Below are 18,849 nucleotides of genomic sequence, written 5' to 3' on the forward strand. Positions count from 1 at the left end.
ATGTGCGGCATGTTCCTTCCCAACTTCAAAGAAAGAAACTTGTTTAGCACTGATGATTTTGACACCATGGTGTGAAAATAATTTCAATAAAGCCTTTTATTCAGTTCCCTGTTGAAACTGAATAAAAGTTTCAGCAGGTAACTGTTGAAACCCCCCCCCCCTGGCCCTTTTTACCTGTTTGATGCGTGTGCTCTGCTGCTTGTCGGCATTGTTGGCCAGCTTGAGGTACTCGGCGACGTTGTCGTCCCTGGCCGTCTGCTCGATCTTGATCTGCTCGGTGAGCTTGAGGATTTTCTGCTGCAGCTGGGCGATGGCCTGTTTGGTGCGCTGCGGGTCCGGGGTGCCATCCTCACCTCCCGGGAAGGAGCCGTCGGCTCCGCAGGAGACAGACAGAGGCGTCTGGCCCAGGCCGCTCACCTCCAGCCGGTCGATCTGAAGAATGGAATGAAGATAACAGAGGGGTTTTTAGCAGGTAAGGGGAGGGAAATGGGGATGGGAGGGGCAAGAAGGAAGAAAAGTGTGAGTGACGTATTGACTATTATTGAGGCGTTTTGCTGACAGATAGAAAAAAAGAGAGTAGCTTCTGCTTCTTGCAGCCGGCTGCAGGGAAATGAGACAGACTTGGTCATTTACAGGCAACTTGCGGTCATTTTCCTTCACGAGGAAGAGGTATGTTGCCATTTCGTCAATCGGGCGTTTACTGATAAGCGAAACAAAAGAAAATCTCTGCTGCGTCCTCCATGCCTTTGTCCCTTCGGTAAAAAGTGGTCAGAAACAAACCTGAAAGCATTTTAACACAATACTAGTATTTTTTTAAATTGCTTAACAGGAGAGTAACTGTTTTTTTTTTTTTTTGCACACTGCATTTTTGGACACTGAACTGATTATTCCCCCTCTGTGAACTACTGTGTGTGTCAGCGTTAAAAATAAAAAATAAAATAAGAATCACAAGTGCCAGTAACAATTTTACCCTCTGTATTTTGCAGACATAATCTCAGCGTAAAACGGGAATAAACTTAGCACCTCGCCGCTGTGATTTATATGCACCAACACCAACACCACCAGGGAAGACACAAAGAACACGGTGAGACTAATGGGACTAATTTGTGCGAGGAGGCGGAGGAGGAGGTGGAGTAGGTAGAGGTGGGGGTGAAATACAGGTAATTGTGATGCAAATTGTTTCTCCCTGATGAACGTGGAAGACCAGCACGCCCAAGAAAAACTAAACTAAACTAAACTAAACAAAAATAAACAACAGCAACAACAACAACAACAAGCAGCCATAACAGTAAATCCGAGGGGGACTGTCGTCACCCAGAAAGGAATTGCGGCACAGTCAGAGAATGCCTCGGAGCGGTTCCGGAACAGGTCAGAGGGAGCACACCTCCATCAGCAGCAGCAGGAGCAGGATGACTAATTGATGACTGACACCTCAGTCCGCATCGTAGACCGCAAAACATCCGGTGCGCACACTCACACACACAATACACTCACTCTGAGCGCTTCTGTCTACTACAAACCACAATTGTTATTTAAATAATAATAATAATAATAATAATTATTATTATTATTATTATTATTATTATTATTATTATCATTATTATTATTATTATTATTATTACTATTATCATCATCACTATTATTATTATTACTGCTATATTACTGCTACAACAACAACTACTACAAATAATAACATTTTTAAAGCAATTTGAACAATAGCTGGCTTCCTTTGTTAACTCATCATCAGTCCGTAAACCGAGCCCTACCTTTCCGTTGGTGAGACGGAGGAACTGCTCCCAGTGCATGGTCCCCACAGCGCCGCTTTACCATTTGCTCTAAAAAAACGTCCGGCAAGTTTGAATTCTCCCTCGTTTGTCTCCTCTCTCTCTCACGCTCTCTCTCTCTCACACACACACACACTCTCAGCGCAGTAGCAGCCGCCGCTCCTACTCGCCCGGCTCGTTGTGGAAGTTCGAAGCTCACCTGAAACTCTCGGCCGGGGCAGAGCCCTGAAGGCTCCGCCCCCCTCCGCCCCCCCGCCCCCTCCAGCCGAGGGTGACATCATCGTGTGAGCTGCGCCTGGGGCAGCCGCCAATCACTCGCGCCGCGCCGAGGGCAGAAAATAGCTCCGCATCCAGGGGACTTTTCTCGATAGACCAACAGGTTTAGCAGAAGCACGCACACTCACGCACATACGACGGACTCGCGCAGCAGTAATGCCGGCGACGTGCACGTTTATAGCCGACAGTGTCGAGCTAAGCTTAAAAAGACAACAACAACAACCCGAAAAGGGCTGAATATTAGTGTGATTTTAGGGGACCACTGTGGAAGATGTGTTAGCGATGGCTAGCTGCTAAGGCATATTGCGGATATTGACGAACCCTGGTCTTAATAACATTGTCTGACTTATCAGCTATACTGTTCTGAGCTACTGTGAGCACAATATGGTTCCTTAAGCAGGTATAAATATATATATATTTTTTTATTAATAGAGAAAATATAGTATCATTAATTTTTAGCAACATAACTTAGCTAGTATTGATGCAAGCTGATACAAATAAAAAAGAAAAGTTGCACGTATGCCCTGAGTGTGGCTGACTGCTGGCAGCTCTGTACCTTAATGACGAACAAAGGGGCGTAACGCAAAGAGACAGTGACCCAAATCTTCACACCTCCACAATTTCCACATTTGTAGCTCTTTTTTTGCACTCTGTTAATCTGTGAATTGCAGTCCGGAGACACAGCTGGACTATGCGGGTTTGTCACAAAGCAAACTGGTAGCCTGAGTGGCAAGTGAAACCAAAGACGCTCAATTGCGCCTTTGTGCATGTGTGTGTTTGTGAGTGTGTGTGCATGCGTTCACGTGTGCTTTCCAATGAATAGGAGAAAAACCAGTCGGACGCTGTTTCGCCACACACACACACACACACACACACACACACACACACACACACACACAACATACACACAACACACACACACAGTCCAGACTTGCAGCAGGATATTCCACGGCATCAAAAACACTTCACAGCCAGCAAACACTTAAACTATTCAGCGTATTGAATAGTGCGGAGTGCAATAAAAACACAAGCTCACGCACGAGCCGCGAGTCAAACAGTCCGCCGTGACAAATGTTGTGTACAGTAAGTCGAGGTGCTTTTCTAAATCCCCCTGACGGGCAGCCAGGGTGGTGAGATGAATCACAGAACTAGAACAGCCTGCTGGGCGGGCACAGCGGAGAACTGACCTGTAATCGACTATAAACAAACGGGTATTAATAGCTTTGTGGAGTGCGAGCATGAATGAGGTTCCATTTACATCCAAATAAACCCTGTGTAGTAGGTGCGACTTGTTCTTTTGTTTTTTCCAATGTCTTGCAGACGACTTGGTTATCTGGCAACTATGAACAACTTGAATAAAGGCTGAGATAAAGAGGTCAAAGAACGAGTCAGGTGAGGCCTGAACTGGTGTCACCTGCAGGTCGGAGCAGATAGCGGTTCTGGCTGTCGCGATAAGCAAGACCCAGTGACCCGCACACCCTGGCACCAAACCATCATCCTTTAACTTTATCAGTCACTTTCTAAGCAGATTTCTTAAGTAGTGTAATTAACAAGCAGCTCAACAAGTGTACGTCCTGTTTTACAGCTCGGCGGGCGGCTTATCTATCCGTAATGACGCCCGCACTGTGATCTCATCTCCATGTCGTCTCATCTCATGCCGTCACCGTGTCTTACAAAAGAAATGCCTCCACCTCGCCCCCCATCCCCTCACAGGGGCTCTACCGATGCGTCAAAGGGCTCCGATTTAGCGAGGACATCGCCACCGCAATCGACGTCGACGGCAGAAGTGCCAACGAGTTTTTCTGTGTCTAATCATGCGTGTAATTAAAGATGGCGAGCCGGAGGATTACACTCATTTCCCAGGGTTAACAGAAGCAAAATGTTGATACGCTGAGCCGAGACTGGAGCTGTGTGTGTCAGTGCGTGCGTGTGAGTGTGCATGTAGGTGGCTGTCTGATCCCACTCTAATTAGACCAGACACTATCAGCACCAAAGACAAAAGGGTGCGCGCGCGGACCTGTCCTCTGCCCTACGGCTCTGCGCACGTAGAAACTTGTGCACGCGCGCGCACACATGTGCTTAAAGGTACGAAAGAGGATTAGGGCCACAAGATGAGAGAAAAATATTACAGGAAACAAAATTTTTATTCAAGTTTTCATTTCAAGTTTTAAGTTGAAATTTCGTGAATAAAGTCAAAATTTTGTAAAAAAAAAAGACAACGTAAAAAAGAAAAAAAAATTGTGAATAAATCGACAAAAAAATTCATAAAAAGATGAAATGTGGATTAATTTTGGATTAACCCAGTTACCCACAGTTAAAAGTAAACTGCCGAAAAAAGGTGTATTCCTTACTTACTTACTTCACATTGACATTAATTGCAAAATTTCGATTTTATTCACGATGTTTCGTCTTTAATCTTGAAATTTCAATTTTATTCTTGAATTGGAAACTTGACAAAAGAATTCGATTTATTACTTTTTTTTTTCTCTTCTTGTGGCCCTAATCTTCTTCTGTATAAAGGAAACTGCGTCCCAAACTTTTGGGACCCGGTGGTGAAACGTGTGTCGACAGTGGAAAAAACAAAAGGGAATCTAGGGGAAAACCGGGGCAAAAGGAGTTGAACCCTGAGGCCGTACATCTCCAACAAGCAGCCATTTAGAGGGCATGACTCAGCTTAACATGGTTAGACATGCATCACATTATAATCAGATACACCCAACAAGAACGTCCTGTGTTGCCCAAACTTTAACCCATTTACAAACATACGCAGATATGCCCCAGATTTCTGCCCACTCAACGCGGGTCATTCACCGCCGAGTGAAACGGGAGACGGGACGATGCTGTCATAAGACTCGTGTTTTTTTTTCTCCTTCTTTCCATTTCTCTTCATTGTGTGGCAAATTTCAGTTCTCTTTTTTCTCTCCCTGCCGCAAACTTCCTCACATGCCACCCGCTGCCCCCCTTTCCTCACGTTCCTCAGTCACGTTTGGTGAGTCTGTATGCGCTGTCGGATGACTCAGGTGAGCTCAGGTGCTGAGGCAACACACACACACACACACACACACACACACACACACACACACACACACACACACACACACACACACACACACACACACACACACACACACACACACACACACACACACACAGTTTTAGCAACAGTGGAATCTGAACAGCGTTTGAACCCACCTCGACTGCAGCAACCTGCTCCGAGCTGTTTAAGAAACAACCCAAAGCCTCAAAAAAATGTTATTTAAACTTATGTGTTGCGTAAGGCCTCCTACAGTTTAGTGTAAACAGAAGTTATCGCGGCAGCGGGCTTAAGCTGTGTCGTTACTTCCCCTGTGTCTCGTGTCTCAAACACCTAAAGTCAAGTGATCAAGGTCGTAAATCTGACTTAAAAAAAACTAAATCATAATTGTGACTTAAAACCGACCTTGTTCGTGGTTAAGCCTCGCATCTGAGAGCTTCCTGTGATGACAGCGGCGCCGCACCCTCACAGCGATACTAGCATCACACTGGAGCCTCAAGTCGAGCCGTCACGCCGCCGTTGACAGAAATCCCACTTTGTCTCCGCGCAGGTCCCCCTGCTCCACAACCCTCAGACATCCACGCAGCTCAAGTCGAGCATCGATATGGTCCACGTCTCAGCTGTTGAACGAGGGCCGGGTCAGACTCTCTCGGACCCAGCTTATCTCAATATCTACGAGGGGGTGCGGGACCATTGGACCATCGTGCGGAGGAGAGAAACTGTCCTCATGTATCAGCTCGTATTATCTCTGCGACCTGCTGACCCGCGCAAATCATTCTGCATTTTTTTTTTTTTTTTTTTTTTACAGCCACCTCCGGTTCCATTCACAGCTCAAGTATGTCTCCGACCTCCTCGCCCATCAGGATGGAAGGCAATCATCCCTGACTGCCTGAACTTCACACTCCTGATTAGTTGGTTTGATCTTTGACCCCTCCCCCCGCCCCCCAGCCTCCACCCGGGCGAGGGAACAGAAAATGGTTGGCACGGGGACAACGCGACAACGCTCAGTCATCCCCCCCCCCACTCCAGGTCGTTTATCGCAGAGATAAAAATGTGGTTTCTCTATGGCGATGCCACGGCGCGACTTGGAAGCGCAAACACGGGAGAAGCGACAGCTGCAGTTAATAAATGACAGTCAAAGAACAAATCAGCGTATTTCACTTGGAAATCTACCGCATGTTTGTTTTTGCGGCTTCTGCTCCCACTCGTTAAATGTACGAGCGCTCAGAAATTGCGTTGGATGAAAATGTACTCGTGCCTATGCATGTGTGTGTGTGTGTGTGTGTGTGTGTGTGTGTGTGTGTGTGTGTGTGTGTGTGTGTGTGCGTTTGTCTTGAAGGGGATCTGACGGGGCAACAATGAACCCCTTTCAACCAGCATGAGAAGGGGGGCAAAGTTACATAACCGCATGTGATGCTCGACATGGGTTCAGTTTACTCAATACATGCGCTCATGTATTAAAGCAAAAAAAACAAAACAAAACAACAACAACGGTGCACTCATAATCATGTGCAATGTACAGCCAGCCCGGCCCGTCAGCTGCAGAGTCGCATGGAATTCGGAGCGTGAGAGAAAAAAAAGCCCTTTGTGTTCACGTCCTAATAAAAGAAACAACCCAGCAGCTGAAAGGAAGTGGAGGATAAAATAACAGCAACCTTTCTTTCACTCTGAGACTTTTAAGTAGAGTTGTTGGTTTTAGGAGAAACTGGAAGGTCAACACAGGCTATGTGAAACCTCCAAGTTCTACAGATGGAGAGACACATTCAACACACAGGCCACGGTTCCTAAATGGAGCCAATGAAGCCTGAGCTCAAGACTGAATCAATCAACAACAAAAAATCATGACGGTAATCGCAGGAGAGATATGCGTGTGTGTGTGTGTGTGTGTGTGTGTGTGTGTGTGTGTGCAGGTGGGGACTCACAGCGCTGGGAGGAGAGAGCGGAGAGGCGTCAGCAGTTACCAGGTTGAGGATGACCTCCATCGTGCCGAAGCACGTGCGCACAGCGTCCCGCTGGAATTCCGTTTTTTTTTTTTTCGGCCGACGCGTCTTCCACGTCCCTCACAAGACGAGAGAGCGAGTCGGGAGGAGAGGGCGAGAGCGCGGCCCTGGGGGAGCGGCGCCCATCGTATCGCCCCCTGAGTCCACCCCTACACACCCCCCACCCCACAGACGCCGTTCAACAAGTCCGACCGACTGCGGCTCCTCCTCCCCGCCGTCCAAACGGAGAGCACGGACGGCCCATGATAAGCGCGCACTTGATGGGATATCCAGAATCCAGTCGGCGCTCCGAGTACCGACAGCCGGAGAGTCTCGCCTGAGCAGAGGAGCCTTTGCCGCTTCACAGGGCAGGAGTTCTTTAAGGTCCCAACACACACACACACACACACACACACACACACAGACACACACAGACACACACAGACACACACACACACACACACACACACACACACACACCGGGAAGCCCACCGAGCGCACGCAACAGCACGGTCGGCCGAGCGCGAGTCCCACAGACGGGGCGGCTCAGCGGGAGATTCCACGGGAGCAAAAGGTTCCGTCTTGTGCGGGTTTCTGTGAGGGGGGGGGGGCGGATACGGAGGCAGGGTTGAGAGGGGGAAAGGTTTACTGTGAAGTTGAAAAAAAAAAAAGGAAAAAAGGGAAAAGTCCTTTTCCTTCAAGTGGAAAAGAAGAGGAAGTGACCCAAAGGACGAATGTGTGGGAGCAAGGGGGAGCAGACAGTAAAAAAAAATAAATAAGAAAGAGCCCACCGGGAGCTGTCAGTGAGAGGGAGTGAACGGGAGGGAGCGGAGGAGAGACAGAGGGGCTGGGAGGAGGCTCCCTGCGAGGATCAGCAGGAGGAGGAGGAGGAGGAGGAGGAGGAGGAGAGGGGCGGCTTTTCTCCTTTTCAACTCCGTCGGCCCGGCTCGGCCCGGCCCGACAACAGCGGCCAGCTCAAGCAGAAGGAAAAGGTTATGAATCTTGCACTCCCACTTTTTAATTATCGCGGTTTGATTGTCACAGCCGATCAGTTTCATGGGCGACCGCGGCGTACGAACCTGGCCTCCTACGGCCCGGCGTGGCCTGAAAGAAGAAGAAGAAAAAAAAAAACAACCCACGGTTGGTTAGTTTTTCGCCGGGTGACAATATTGAACCGCGTGAACTGGGCTGGAGGAGACCTGCTTCTGCTTTTTTCCCCCCCTCACGCACGCATGGCATAAAACAAGTTGTTGAATTTCACTTGAGAGAAAGAAGATTACCGAGTCATGCGATGGCTACAGAGGTGTTATTTAACACAGAGCACATGTGTGCGCGCCGTTCTATAATCTATGATTACGTCGCTGCGCCACTGTGGGCCTGAGATTACCTTCGCTCGCACCCTTAAATGGCAAACAATTAGTCGAATGTTGCCTGACAGGAAATCAAATGCTTGTTTAGACAGATTGATCGCAGTTCAAAGTCTAGGAAATGTCACATGGTAATTAATTTGTCTGCTTCTATTTTTTTGGCTATTGAAAAAAAAAAAAAATAAATAAGGTCACTGATCGTTTTCCTCTTTTTCCAATGTCAAATTCATACATAATTAATAGAGTCACAGACACCGAGCACAACCTCCGCTGCTCAACTCACTGAAAAATTTACTTTTGCGGCAGACCGTCAACCAATTAGGAAGAAAAGAGCAAAACACGGCGCACGGGGGCCAAAGCAGGACAGGGGGGCCCATAAAGATCTCCGAGTGTAAGCCGACAGCAGGGAGGGGGCGCTGGAAAAGACGGCTTACTGAGAAAGTGGGGGGGGGGGGGGTGAGAGGGAGGAAGAGGGACGATTCAGGGGAAAGGCAACTTACACAAGATCAAACTCAGGATGACAGAATCGGTTTCAACACTTCCACTTCCCTTCCCTCTCCTCTCTTTGAAACTCTTTATCATCCATGTCCATTTACACTACCAGTCAAACGTTTGGACACACCTGTTTCTTCTTTGTCTTTACTACTTTCTACACTGCAGATTACATATTGGAGATTGTAGTGGATTAATGTGACAAAAGAAAGACCTAAATATGTTGGATTATACATATTTTATTACTTTTTTTTTATTACTATACACATTATATGAAGGGTGGTTATTCTAGATCATTTAAAATATAAAACTTGTTTGAGTTATTTCACACTTTTCTGTTTGATACACATTCCATATGTGTTCAGTGGGGTGACAATCTACAAGAGTAAATAGGAACTGGAAGTGTATTTTCACATGCGTTTCGAAAGCTGTGCAGCTGCTTTGGCATCACACATGTACGTGAACACACAACACACACAGAATATCACAGCCTTACGTGAAGGAGAACATGGCTCTTCTGTGCGTCTGCAAAGATTTTAGCAACTGTACGCGGGCAAGACCTCAGTTGTGCATTTTTAGCCCTTTGTAGTCTTTTCATCTGTAGCGATCGAACAGCGACATCGCACATTTGAAAAGACTCCCACTGGAAGAACTTGATCACGTCGTTCTACCGGTTGATGCATTAAGTCTCGACAATTAGATTCGGAATGAAGAGGCTGAATGTGACGGCTTGTGCAGCTGGTTCTGGGGCAGGGACCAGAATATCCTACCGACGTTATTGAAAAGTTAAACTGGTCATATGGCATTTTTATGACGTAAGACCTGGAAGTATTTACTAGTCAAGCGGGGAAGGCTCCGCCGTAAACCCCTTCTGACCAACGGCTTCCGGTCAGGCATGTGTGCATTGCGCTCATTCCAGCCCGAGAGCCACGTCTCCTACAGGGGGCTTACGCACCCTCAACACCCCCCCCCCCCCCCCCCCCCAGGAGCCCCCGTCATTCCACTGGCGCTCAGGCTTCCAGGGTGACTCAGGGCTTCGGTGCTCAATTTGGCAGAGTGGCTATGCGATGACAAAACTCACACGAGGGGTCTTAGCCACGCTCTGACGTGAATCTCCAAAAGCGGAGACGGGACTCTGGGCCTCGCACCATCATCTCCCCTTAACGTCCTTGCAGCTAAAAGCGAAACCTTTTTCTCAGTTCCAGTAAACACGCGACTTTGCCGCTTCGTCGTGCCCAAGAGGGTGAAAAGAAAATGAGACGCTGGTCTCAGGAGCGGTTTTGACCTGGTTGTGCAACATCAGCAGGGGAAGTTGAAGGGGACTGGGAGAACAGCTGGTGGCCGTCTCACATGCAATTTACATTGGCCCAATTTATTTTCAGGAGCGGCTTAAGTAAGACGGTAACAGAAAACGTTTTGGGTAACTCGTGAATTCATCAAATAGTAAAAGTGTTAATCTAATAACACAAGTATATTATTTAACATATATGGGAATGATATTATCCAAAACAATTATCTATCTATCCTATTAGTCTGACCTCCCATTAGTCCGACAAATTCCCCATTGGTCCGACCTCCAATTAGGGTTCGGGTCAGGGTTAGGGGATGTCGGAATGCCGTGCTTCCCTAACCTGATGGATATATTCTATTGGATCTTTTGGAATGAGACTGAAAAAGCGTCACAGTTGGCAACCGAGACTGCTTAAGATGCTTTCTCTAAAGCGAGAGGACGGAGGAGACAAAATCCTCATAGTCCATAATACTCATTGTCATTCAGAGGACAGAGCCTGGTGGGGAAGTGGAGGCCAGGAGGGAGCGACACACAGCCAGAAAGCCCTGGAACACTCCAGAGAAGAAATGGTAAAGCCTGGTAAACAAAGGAAAAGAGAGGGAAAAAAAAACCCAAAACACTTTAAAAATAAACACACAGGCACCAAAAGTGTCCTGTATGAGTTTTCAGTGAACTGTGCTTGGTTTAGCTTCAGTATTGGGGCGCGGGACGTTACGTAAAGGCAGAAGAGCGGGAGCTTTGTCCTCATGGACTGGAGGTAATTCACCGCTAACAGGGGAGACAACCATGACTTGGGGCGCCTTAGTTTGGCGGGTACAAAACCCCCCACCCCCACCCCCCCACCCCTCCCCCCCATTATAAAAAATCCCGCTCAACCATGGCTGTCCCTCGTTTAAACCCCAGCATAATCTATTGTCCCATTAGCCGTTACATAAACCACTGGCCACTCGACAAAAACCGGAGCGCAGAGTGCAAAACGAAGCCTACCCAAACACACTGCGGCGTTTCCATTTCCGCCCCGGACAAACTCACTAGCAGGGAGCTTCGACGGCTCGCTAAACGGTTTTGATTTCAGGCGCGTGTGTCACATGAGGTTCGTCACCGACGGGCGGCCGCGTGGCTCCGGCGGACTGGATTCTGCGAGGTAACGCATTGGATTCCGTGGCGTCGCCGCGGCCAGGTTAAAAGTTCAGGAGTTCATCGGCGCGGTGAAGCAGAGTGGAGGGAAAAATGGGAGCCACTGTTGTGCCACCGGCCAATCAGCCGCTGTGCTCCGTTGGACGAGGTGACATGACAGAAATCTTTGAATGGCACGTGGAGGCATTTCAGCTTCCTCGTGTAAAGACATGGGAAAAGCTGTATCAAATGCACTACCAGTCAAAGGTTAATAGACATGCAATTTTTTTTTTTAATCTTTGCAACTTTCTACGTTGCAGATCGATACTGAAGACATCAAATATATCAGTTAAAAAAAAACCTGTTAAATAACTAAATATGCTTTTTGTGAAAGGCGGCTATTTTGAAGAACTGAAATATAAAACGTGTTTGAGTTATTTTACACTTTTATTGTTTCCTCCATAATTCCATGTGTGTTCATGCATAGTTTTGAGGCCTTCAGTGAGAAACTGCAATGTCAATAGTCAGAATGAATGAAAGAAAAGACATTCAATTCATAGGGGGAGTCCAAACTTTCGACTGGTAGTGTACACATGCATATAAATGCAAATTTCTTAACTTTTCTCTTAATATGCAACAAGAAGTTGTTGCCAAGGTATCCTTGCAGCAAAGTGTTGCGCTCAATTCAATGCAGTAAAATAGTCCAAACTCATATTTTCCAGTGAATAATATCTTATCTGTGAGACATGATTGCATCTCAGCACCTTTACTTCTTTCCAGTGATCCGAGTCCTCGAGGGCAAATTCTACAAGTGCGACGTAACGCACAGCGAGGGTGCGTCTTCGTGTCGAGGGAAGGGTGGCTGCGCGGTGACAAATTCTGTTTGTCCTTCGGTGGCGCTGGCCATTTGTTGGGACTAAGCTTCTGTTTATTCTCAGCCCATCCTGATTATGCAACACAGAAAACGCAAAAGGGCAACGGCCCCAAAATGCAGAGTTGATTTGGACTTGGCGCTGTATTCAATACCCGGACTACCACGGAGCTGCGTCCAGGGCCAAACATTCTGCCGGCCTATTCATGAGCAGGAAGATGAAAAATCCAACACAAACACTCGCGAATCGCTGGCGCTGAGAGATTATTTAGTCTGGCCACGTTCTCGGCGTTTCTCCCTCTGCTCGACACCATGAGCCTGGAGCCCCTTGTGACCTCATTGCCCACTTCAAAGTGGAGTTTACTGGACGATCTGAGTCCTCTTTGCAAAGTTTAGTCACCTCTGCGGCCCAAAATGAGGCCACTGGGGGAGAGAGCAGATTTTCCAACCAGGGACACAGACAACAAAGAAAAGAGCTGTTGACGAATGCAAATCTTAGAGGATGTTCTCTTTTCGCTGCTTCAGATCAGCCTTCTTTAAAACTGAGCCCATAATCAGCCTCTATGCACATACAGTGGTAGAGAACTCCATGCATTTGTGATATATACACCCACAACCCACACACTTCCGTGTGCACGTGCGCGGTTCCGTTCTGGTCAGACCTGGACTTTTTTCTGCAAGATTTACCCTCCCCCCCCACCCGCAACAAGTCCAGGACAAGTAAAATAATTTAGTAGAGTTAATTTTTTCCCCTTGTTAACAGTAAGTTAAAAAAAAAAAAAAAAAAGAAGCTATTTGGTTGTTTTTCGTTTAGCACAGTGATGCCTTCTGAAATAAATATTTCATATTTGGTAATCAAATTTCAATATAAGATCAAGTTTGAGATTGTGTAGAATCTTCCCACGGCTGTACGTTGCATACAAAAGAGAGATCCTGATGAAAAGAATCAGACCAAAGCCTGAAGGTGCCAAAAGTTTATATAAGTCTACTCTGCAACTCTGAGGACTACTGCGGAAGATTAGATGGCTAAAAGAAAAAAAAAAAGAAATCTGCAGGGGTGTTTCAGTGAACGTGATTACAAATAATTGCAGTCATATCCCACTAGGGGGAGCTATAGAACTAAATATGGAAAACACTGTATACCATTTATTGTACACTCATGCACTTTCTCTCTTTTTTTGAGTGTGTGTGTGTGTGTGTGTATAGGAGGGTTGTATCAACCACTTCCTGTCAGCATCTCTGATTTGTGGCATTCTTTCTTTCCCTGCGCGCTCCCACTATGCAGCCTCTCTCTCTCAGACCAGGTGTAGGAGTCACATCAGCAGTGAACGTCCTTCGTGGGCTGATACTGACAAAACACAGAGGGTGGGAAGGTGGAGGAGGGGGGAGGGATGTGTCAGGGAGATGAAGAGCCGAGCCTTCATGGCGAACAATAATTCACAGGGAGACGGTGGCAGGGAACAGGGAGCCAAGACGGAGATAACGGCACAGGAAAAGGCAACATCCGCGCCTGCTTAGTCGAGATGGCTCATGTGAAACAAACTGCATTATCCGGCTGAACGGAACAAATCATTTTCTTTTTTATCTGCCTGAAGCCATTTCCAATGAGGAGGCAGAGCCCCCCCCTCCCAACCACCCGAGCCTCCTGCTGTGCTTCCAGGAACAAAGATATCTTGGATTCCCGCTGACGCGCATGCAAACGAGTGTAACGGCGCTGATTGCAAAGGGAAGAGAAATGTGTTGATATTTTTTCTATTTGGGTTTGATATCAAAAAACACACACGGGAACGCCCTCTAAAGTGGGTCAGTGGAGCACAGGCGAGGCAGGCGATCTATAGGCCTCATCCATAATTCAACGGAGTCGCACCGGTGATATAGACAGAGCAGGGGTGTGGCAGGGGCGCTGCGCTGCGCCGGCCGCCCCCCCAACCCCCGTCTGTCAGAAGTGGCAATTTCCCTTCGAAAACAATCGCCACCTTGGCGACGAGTCGGTAGCCAAACATATCGGCTTTCGCCGGGTGGCGCGTCAGTGTATTTTGACGACGGGAGGAATTTCCAGATTCCACATCGACGGCTTCCTCGGCCCGAGCGACAGTGTGGAGGGGAACGGACATGTGGGTCAAGGTTGACCGGGACATCCTCAGTGGCCGCCGCCGACCGAGCATGTGGCGAAATCCTGCAGCGGCTGGGAAAACACAGAGCAAAAAATGTGCATACCCACCGCGGCCGACGTCCCCTTTCACACTGGCTCGCTCACTCACACAGATGCACACACACACACACCAGCTCAGAGAGGAAGGACCAGCTGCAGGCCGAAAATAAATACACAAAGGGTGAACCATAGTGACTTGCTGCTGACATGTGCACATACATGCACATGACCTTCCAGCGCAGAAATGCACAACAAGGGGGAATTTTTTTGGTTCACTGAGGCGACGTGTCTGTGCGCTGTTGTAGAAAACGGTTAAATTCCAGTGTTGCTGCTTCAGCTATCCACAGAGCTCAGGATTTCTGACTTGTGCAATGAGTCGTGTCATAATCATATGAGAAAAAAATAACCCAATATTACAGTCATACATTCAAATGTGCTAAAAAAAAAATGTCCCAATCCCTTTGATTAGTTATGCTTTTGTAGAAAGTGCTCTTGTAACCCGACTTTGGGAATCCACGTAACCATTCTGGAGTTTCACAAACAGGGAGGACTCCCACCAAAGGGACACCTGCGGGTGCCCGACAGAGAGCCGCATGTGCAAAGAGTCAAGCGAGTTCTCGCATGCGTTCTCGTTGAACCCGTGAAGGCGGCTCCAGGCACGGAGGCCACGGAGGAAATTCAAAGCGAACATGACTGTCATGATCATTAATGTCATCTTGTTTTGAGTTGGCTAAGTGCTTGTGGAGTTATGAGGAAGTCTGTGACGACTGTACCTCTCCACTGGGTGGAGTTTTCTACCTATTCTCTATCTATGAAACTCCACAAGCTATTTCCAGTGTCTATGTCCTCAATAGCTGTGAACTTTTGGCTATTGACATATTAATTTTGGTGCAACTTAAACCTACACTACCTGTCAAAAGTTTGGACACACCCAATGAATTTAATGTCTTTTCTTTCATTCTCATGACTATTGACATTGCAGTCATTACACAATGAAAGTGTAAAATAACTCGCCACCATTTTACCATTTTTTAGCGTAAATAACTGCTTTTATTTTCATTGTTTGTCCCTGTAAGCTACAAATAAGTAGAGTGGACAGCAAAAAAAAGCAACAAATTACAGGCGCCTCATGATGACCGCAAAGAAAGAACAGGTTCCTTCATTTAACAGCATCTCAAATGATGCAGTGGCTGCGATGCCTGTGTTAACAGTGTGTGTGTGTGTGTGTGCAGGCGTTCACTGCCTCCTCCATTAGCAGCCAGCTCTGAATAAGGGTGTCGGCCTATATGGGTAATCTCAAATGAATATTCAACAGCCTAATTAAACAGGCAAGGGTGCTCCGCTTCAAAGGGAGCACAAACAGTTGGGTGGAGAGTTCAAATTCACACACACAAACATGCAATGCACTGCACACACACACACACACACACACACACACACACACACACACACACACACACACACACACACACACACACACACACACACACACACACACACACACACACACACACACACACACACACACACAGTATGAAGGACAGGCGTGCGATTCAAGGCCACACAGATTTTTGAAAGATGCAACAAAACATTCACGCTGCATCTGTTTGCACTCTTTCAATTCTTCTCTTTGAAGAGAAAAAGACTAATCCCACTGAGGTCTGATCACAGTTGAGCTTTTTCTCCCCGGTGTCTCCGCTCCCCAACTCCTAATTGCCACCCAGAGTAGGCGATTCAGATATGAGGGAAGGGGAAGAGCAGGAATTTGCGGCGTCTGTGATTTAAGCATTAGCGAGTACTTGAAACTTGTCGTTTCGATCGCGCACTCCTCACAGAGAGACGAGCTGGAAGACAAGGTTTACAGAAGCGCAGGCCGCTCTGAACGTTTGGAGGCCTAATTTTAGAGGACCCGTCTTGCCACAGCCGCGAGAGCTTCCTCATCTGCCGCCGAGCTGCTGAGGTGTCCGCGGCTGACGGCGGACCTGCGAGCATTTAGCTCGGTGAAGCCACTGTGGCCCACTTTCAACACCACACCGTTGCCATGGAGATGGCCAACCGGCTCCGCTCTCCAAGCACTGGACACAGATGAGAGGGGGAGCGAGGGAGAGGGCGAGAGAGAGAAATGTGTCTCCAGACATGAAGGAAGCTCGATAGCGAAAAGGTAAAAGACAGGCGAGGAAACAAGAAGAAGAGGCCAAGATTTGAGAAGAATGATGAAAATAAAAGGGTGGAGGATTGTTGTCTACCTCAGCGAAGTACAAATTAGGCAATAGCGCACAGGTCAAATTCTATCATTGCAAGTCGGAGTTACGCCACCAAATATTAAATGTTATTCACTTTAAGTTAATTTAATAATGTCTGTTCCAACACTTTTGCTCACTTGAAAAGTGGGTGGGTTCAAAGAAAAGGTGCTCCATGTAAAATACCATGAAATAAAAGCTGGAATTCTGAACTTTTGTCTCATATTACTCTTTTGGTCTGAAACCCAAATGTCTTCAGCATACAACAAAAACAAAGGAATTGACCTTGCCGTCCCGATACTTTTGGAGGGGACTGTACACATAACTATCTATAACCCATACAAACTACCCACAATCTACATAGTAACTAGGCGTTACAGAACTATCCATTTCGGATGTGATGACTCAAGTCAACTAACTAACAGATCCAACCTATGAGCAACCACTTTTTTTTTTTTGTTTACTCGACCTATATGAAGCAAAAGCCAACAAACCACTTTTTTCCCGCACTTGTTTGTACTGCGGTTACATCAGTGGGAGAGCGGCAATAAGACAGAGGAAACCTTTTCAGCTCGGCACTTTCTGCTGCTTCGCCGCTCTGAGCAAACACGCACGATATGTGAAAAGCGGTATAATTACAGAGGAAGCAAAGAACCAGGCAGGAGGATAAAGGGAGAAAAATAGAAAATCCTCAGCGTTTTATTGTGGTGTTTGCTTTCTCTAATCACCGATCATCATCTTCCTGGCACCGCTGCCGTAAGCGCACACCCAGGTTGTGTGGGCCGACTCGTCGTGGGAGACGTATTCACGGCTGCCATGAGGTGAAAGAAGGCAGCTGCGATACGCACGCACGCACGCACAGAACAAAAAAAAAACAATTATCTCAGAGCTAATAATTGCCAACGACCGCGACATCGTATAGAGTTTGAACTGTGAGGAACGGGCTTGGTCACATGCTGCACCGGGCCTGCGCTCGATGACCGAAAGTCAATCGAAACCCACTTGTTTGATCACACACACAGGTTTGACAATGTGCTTCTGGGACCTTTTTTCCCCCGCCTCTTTAACCGCAGAAGGGCCATCGCGTGTTGACACAGTTGGATAACACTCGGCGGTGTTCATCGTACGCGTCCGCAGCCAAAAACCGTCAGGAGAGTGTACCCCCCCCCCCCCGACGTTTGACGAGAAAACTCAGCGCCGCTAAAAAGGATCCAGGACGAGCTCCTGCCGCAGAGGGCACGACGGACGCTCTGGCCAGCACGTAGCCAGTAGCCCGGGGAGGTCGAGATACGATGAGAGCTGCGGTGATGAGGACGCTTTAGACTAACGGGGACGGAACACGCCCCGGGGATCCAGGTGATGCTGGCAGCCTTCCTAACACTCCTCCTGCTCCTCATCATCACTGCTGCTCTCATACAGGACAGTGCTGGTGGGATTAGAAAGGAGGGTTGGATCTCCAGAGTCAGTTTGACCAAAAAAAAAAAAAAAAAAAAAAAGACACGTAGACTAGCGCTAGCTTTGGAAAAAGCGACCACAGACAGCCGTCAAGTGCACTATAACTGGATTTTTGAAATCAGATGGCGCAAAACAGATTCCTACAGCACCAACATGCTTGAAGTGGAATGAATTTCCCCCGTGGGGACTCAAAGCTGTTTGAATCTCGAATCTTATTTCTTCTATCAGTCGTCGATCAAGTTGAGGAAATCCAAGGAGGCCTTTTTTTTCCTCAGAAACTCTCCGTCCATTGTGCAGGGACCAGAGCGAAGAAGCGCGTGCGTTTTGGCAAAGCTGCAGTTACAGACAGTCGGTTACGGGAAGATTTACACTCCAACAACATGATGATGCTTTTACAGCATATACCGCCACATGAGTGTCCACTGCCCTCAGCAGGATTGGAATGAGAGAAAGCAGACAAGCAGCTGCATAAAAGACCAAAGAAGACCAACTGCTGCAGTAACTGCAGGTTGCAGAATACGATAGCCTTTGTATCCCTTTGCACATCAACCCGCAAAGAGACGGGAGGAGAATTATCCACCTGGAAAATGTGGCTTAAGGACACTATTCATCATTTGATACTTGAGTACCCTGAAATTCTCTGACATGTGGCAGCCTTTCTGAGCCTGAACAGAAAAAGGGGGATGCGGAAGATATTATGTATCCACACCGTACACGAAACCTTATCTATTACTGCTCTATTTGTAACTCAATGTTATTGATTTATTTAGTGCCTCTCTAAATCATGTCAAC

At 47.4% G+C, this 18,849-nt stretch overlaps 1 protein-coding gene across 10 annotated transcripts in view; it reads right to left on the minus strand.

Moving 5' to 3' along the window:
• Positions 1-18,849, minus strand: part of tmcc1a (transmembrane and coiled-coil domain family 1a) — a 42,727-nt gene that overhangs the window by 7,147 nt on the left and 16,731 nt on the right. For 7 of the 10 annotated variants that reach the window (XM_076027008.1, XM_076027007.1, XM_076027011.1 and 4 more), the window contains one exon: positions 175-432. In XM_076027008.1, the coding sequence (XP_075883123.1) occupies positions 175-432 (258 nt within the window). Of the gene's footprint in view, positions 1-174; positions 433-1,766; positions 1,923-5,499; positions 6,002-7,016; positions 7,223-18,849 lie in introns of those variants that run through there. The other 3 variants (XM_076027013.1, XM_076027016.1, XM_076027014.1) reach the window with 3 other exon arrangements.

The sequence above is a fragment of the Nelusetta ayraudi genome, unplaced genomic scaffold, assembly GCF_046127955.1.
Source record: "Nelusetta ayraudi isolate G7.1 ecotype Tasmania unplaced genomic scaffold, CSIRO-AGI_Nayr_v1 ptg000019l, whole genome shotgun sequence".
Classification (NCBI taxonomy): Eukaryota; Metazoa; Chordata; class Actinopteri; order Tetraodontiformes; family Monacanthidae; genus Nelusetta; species Nelusetta ayraudi.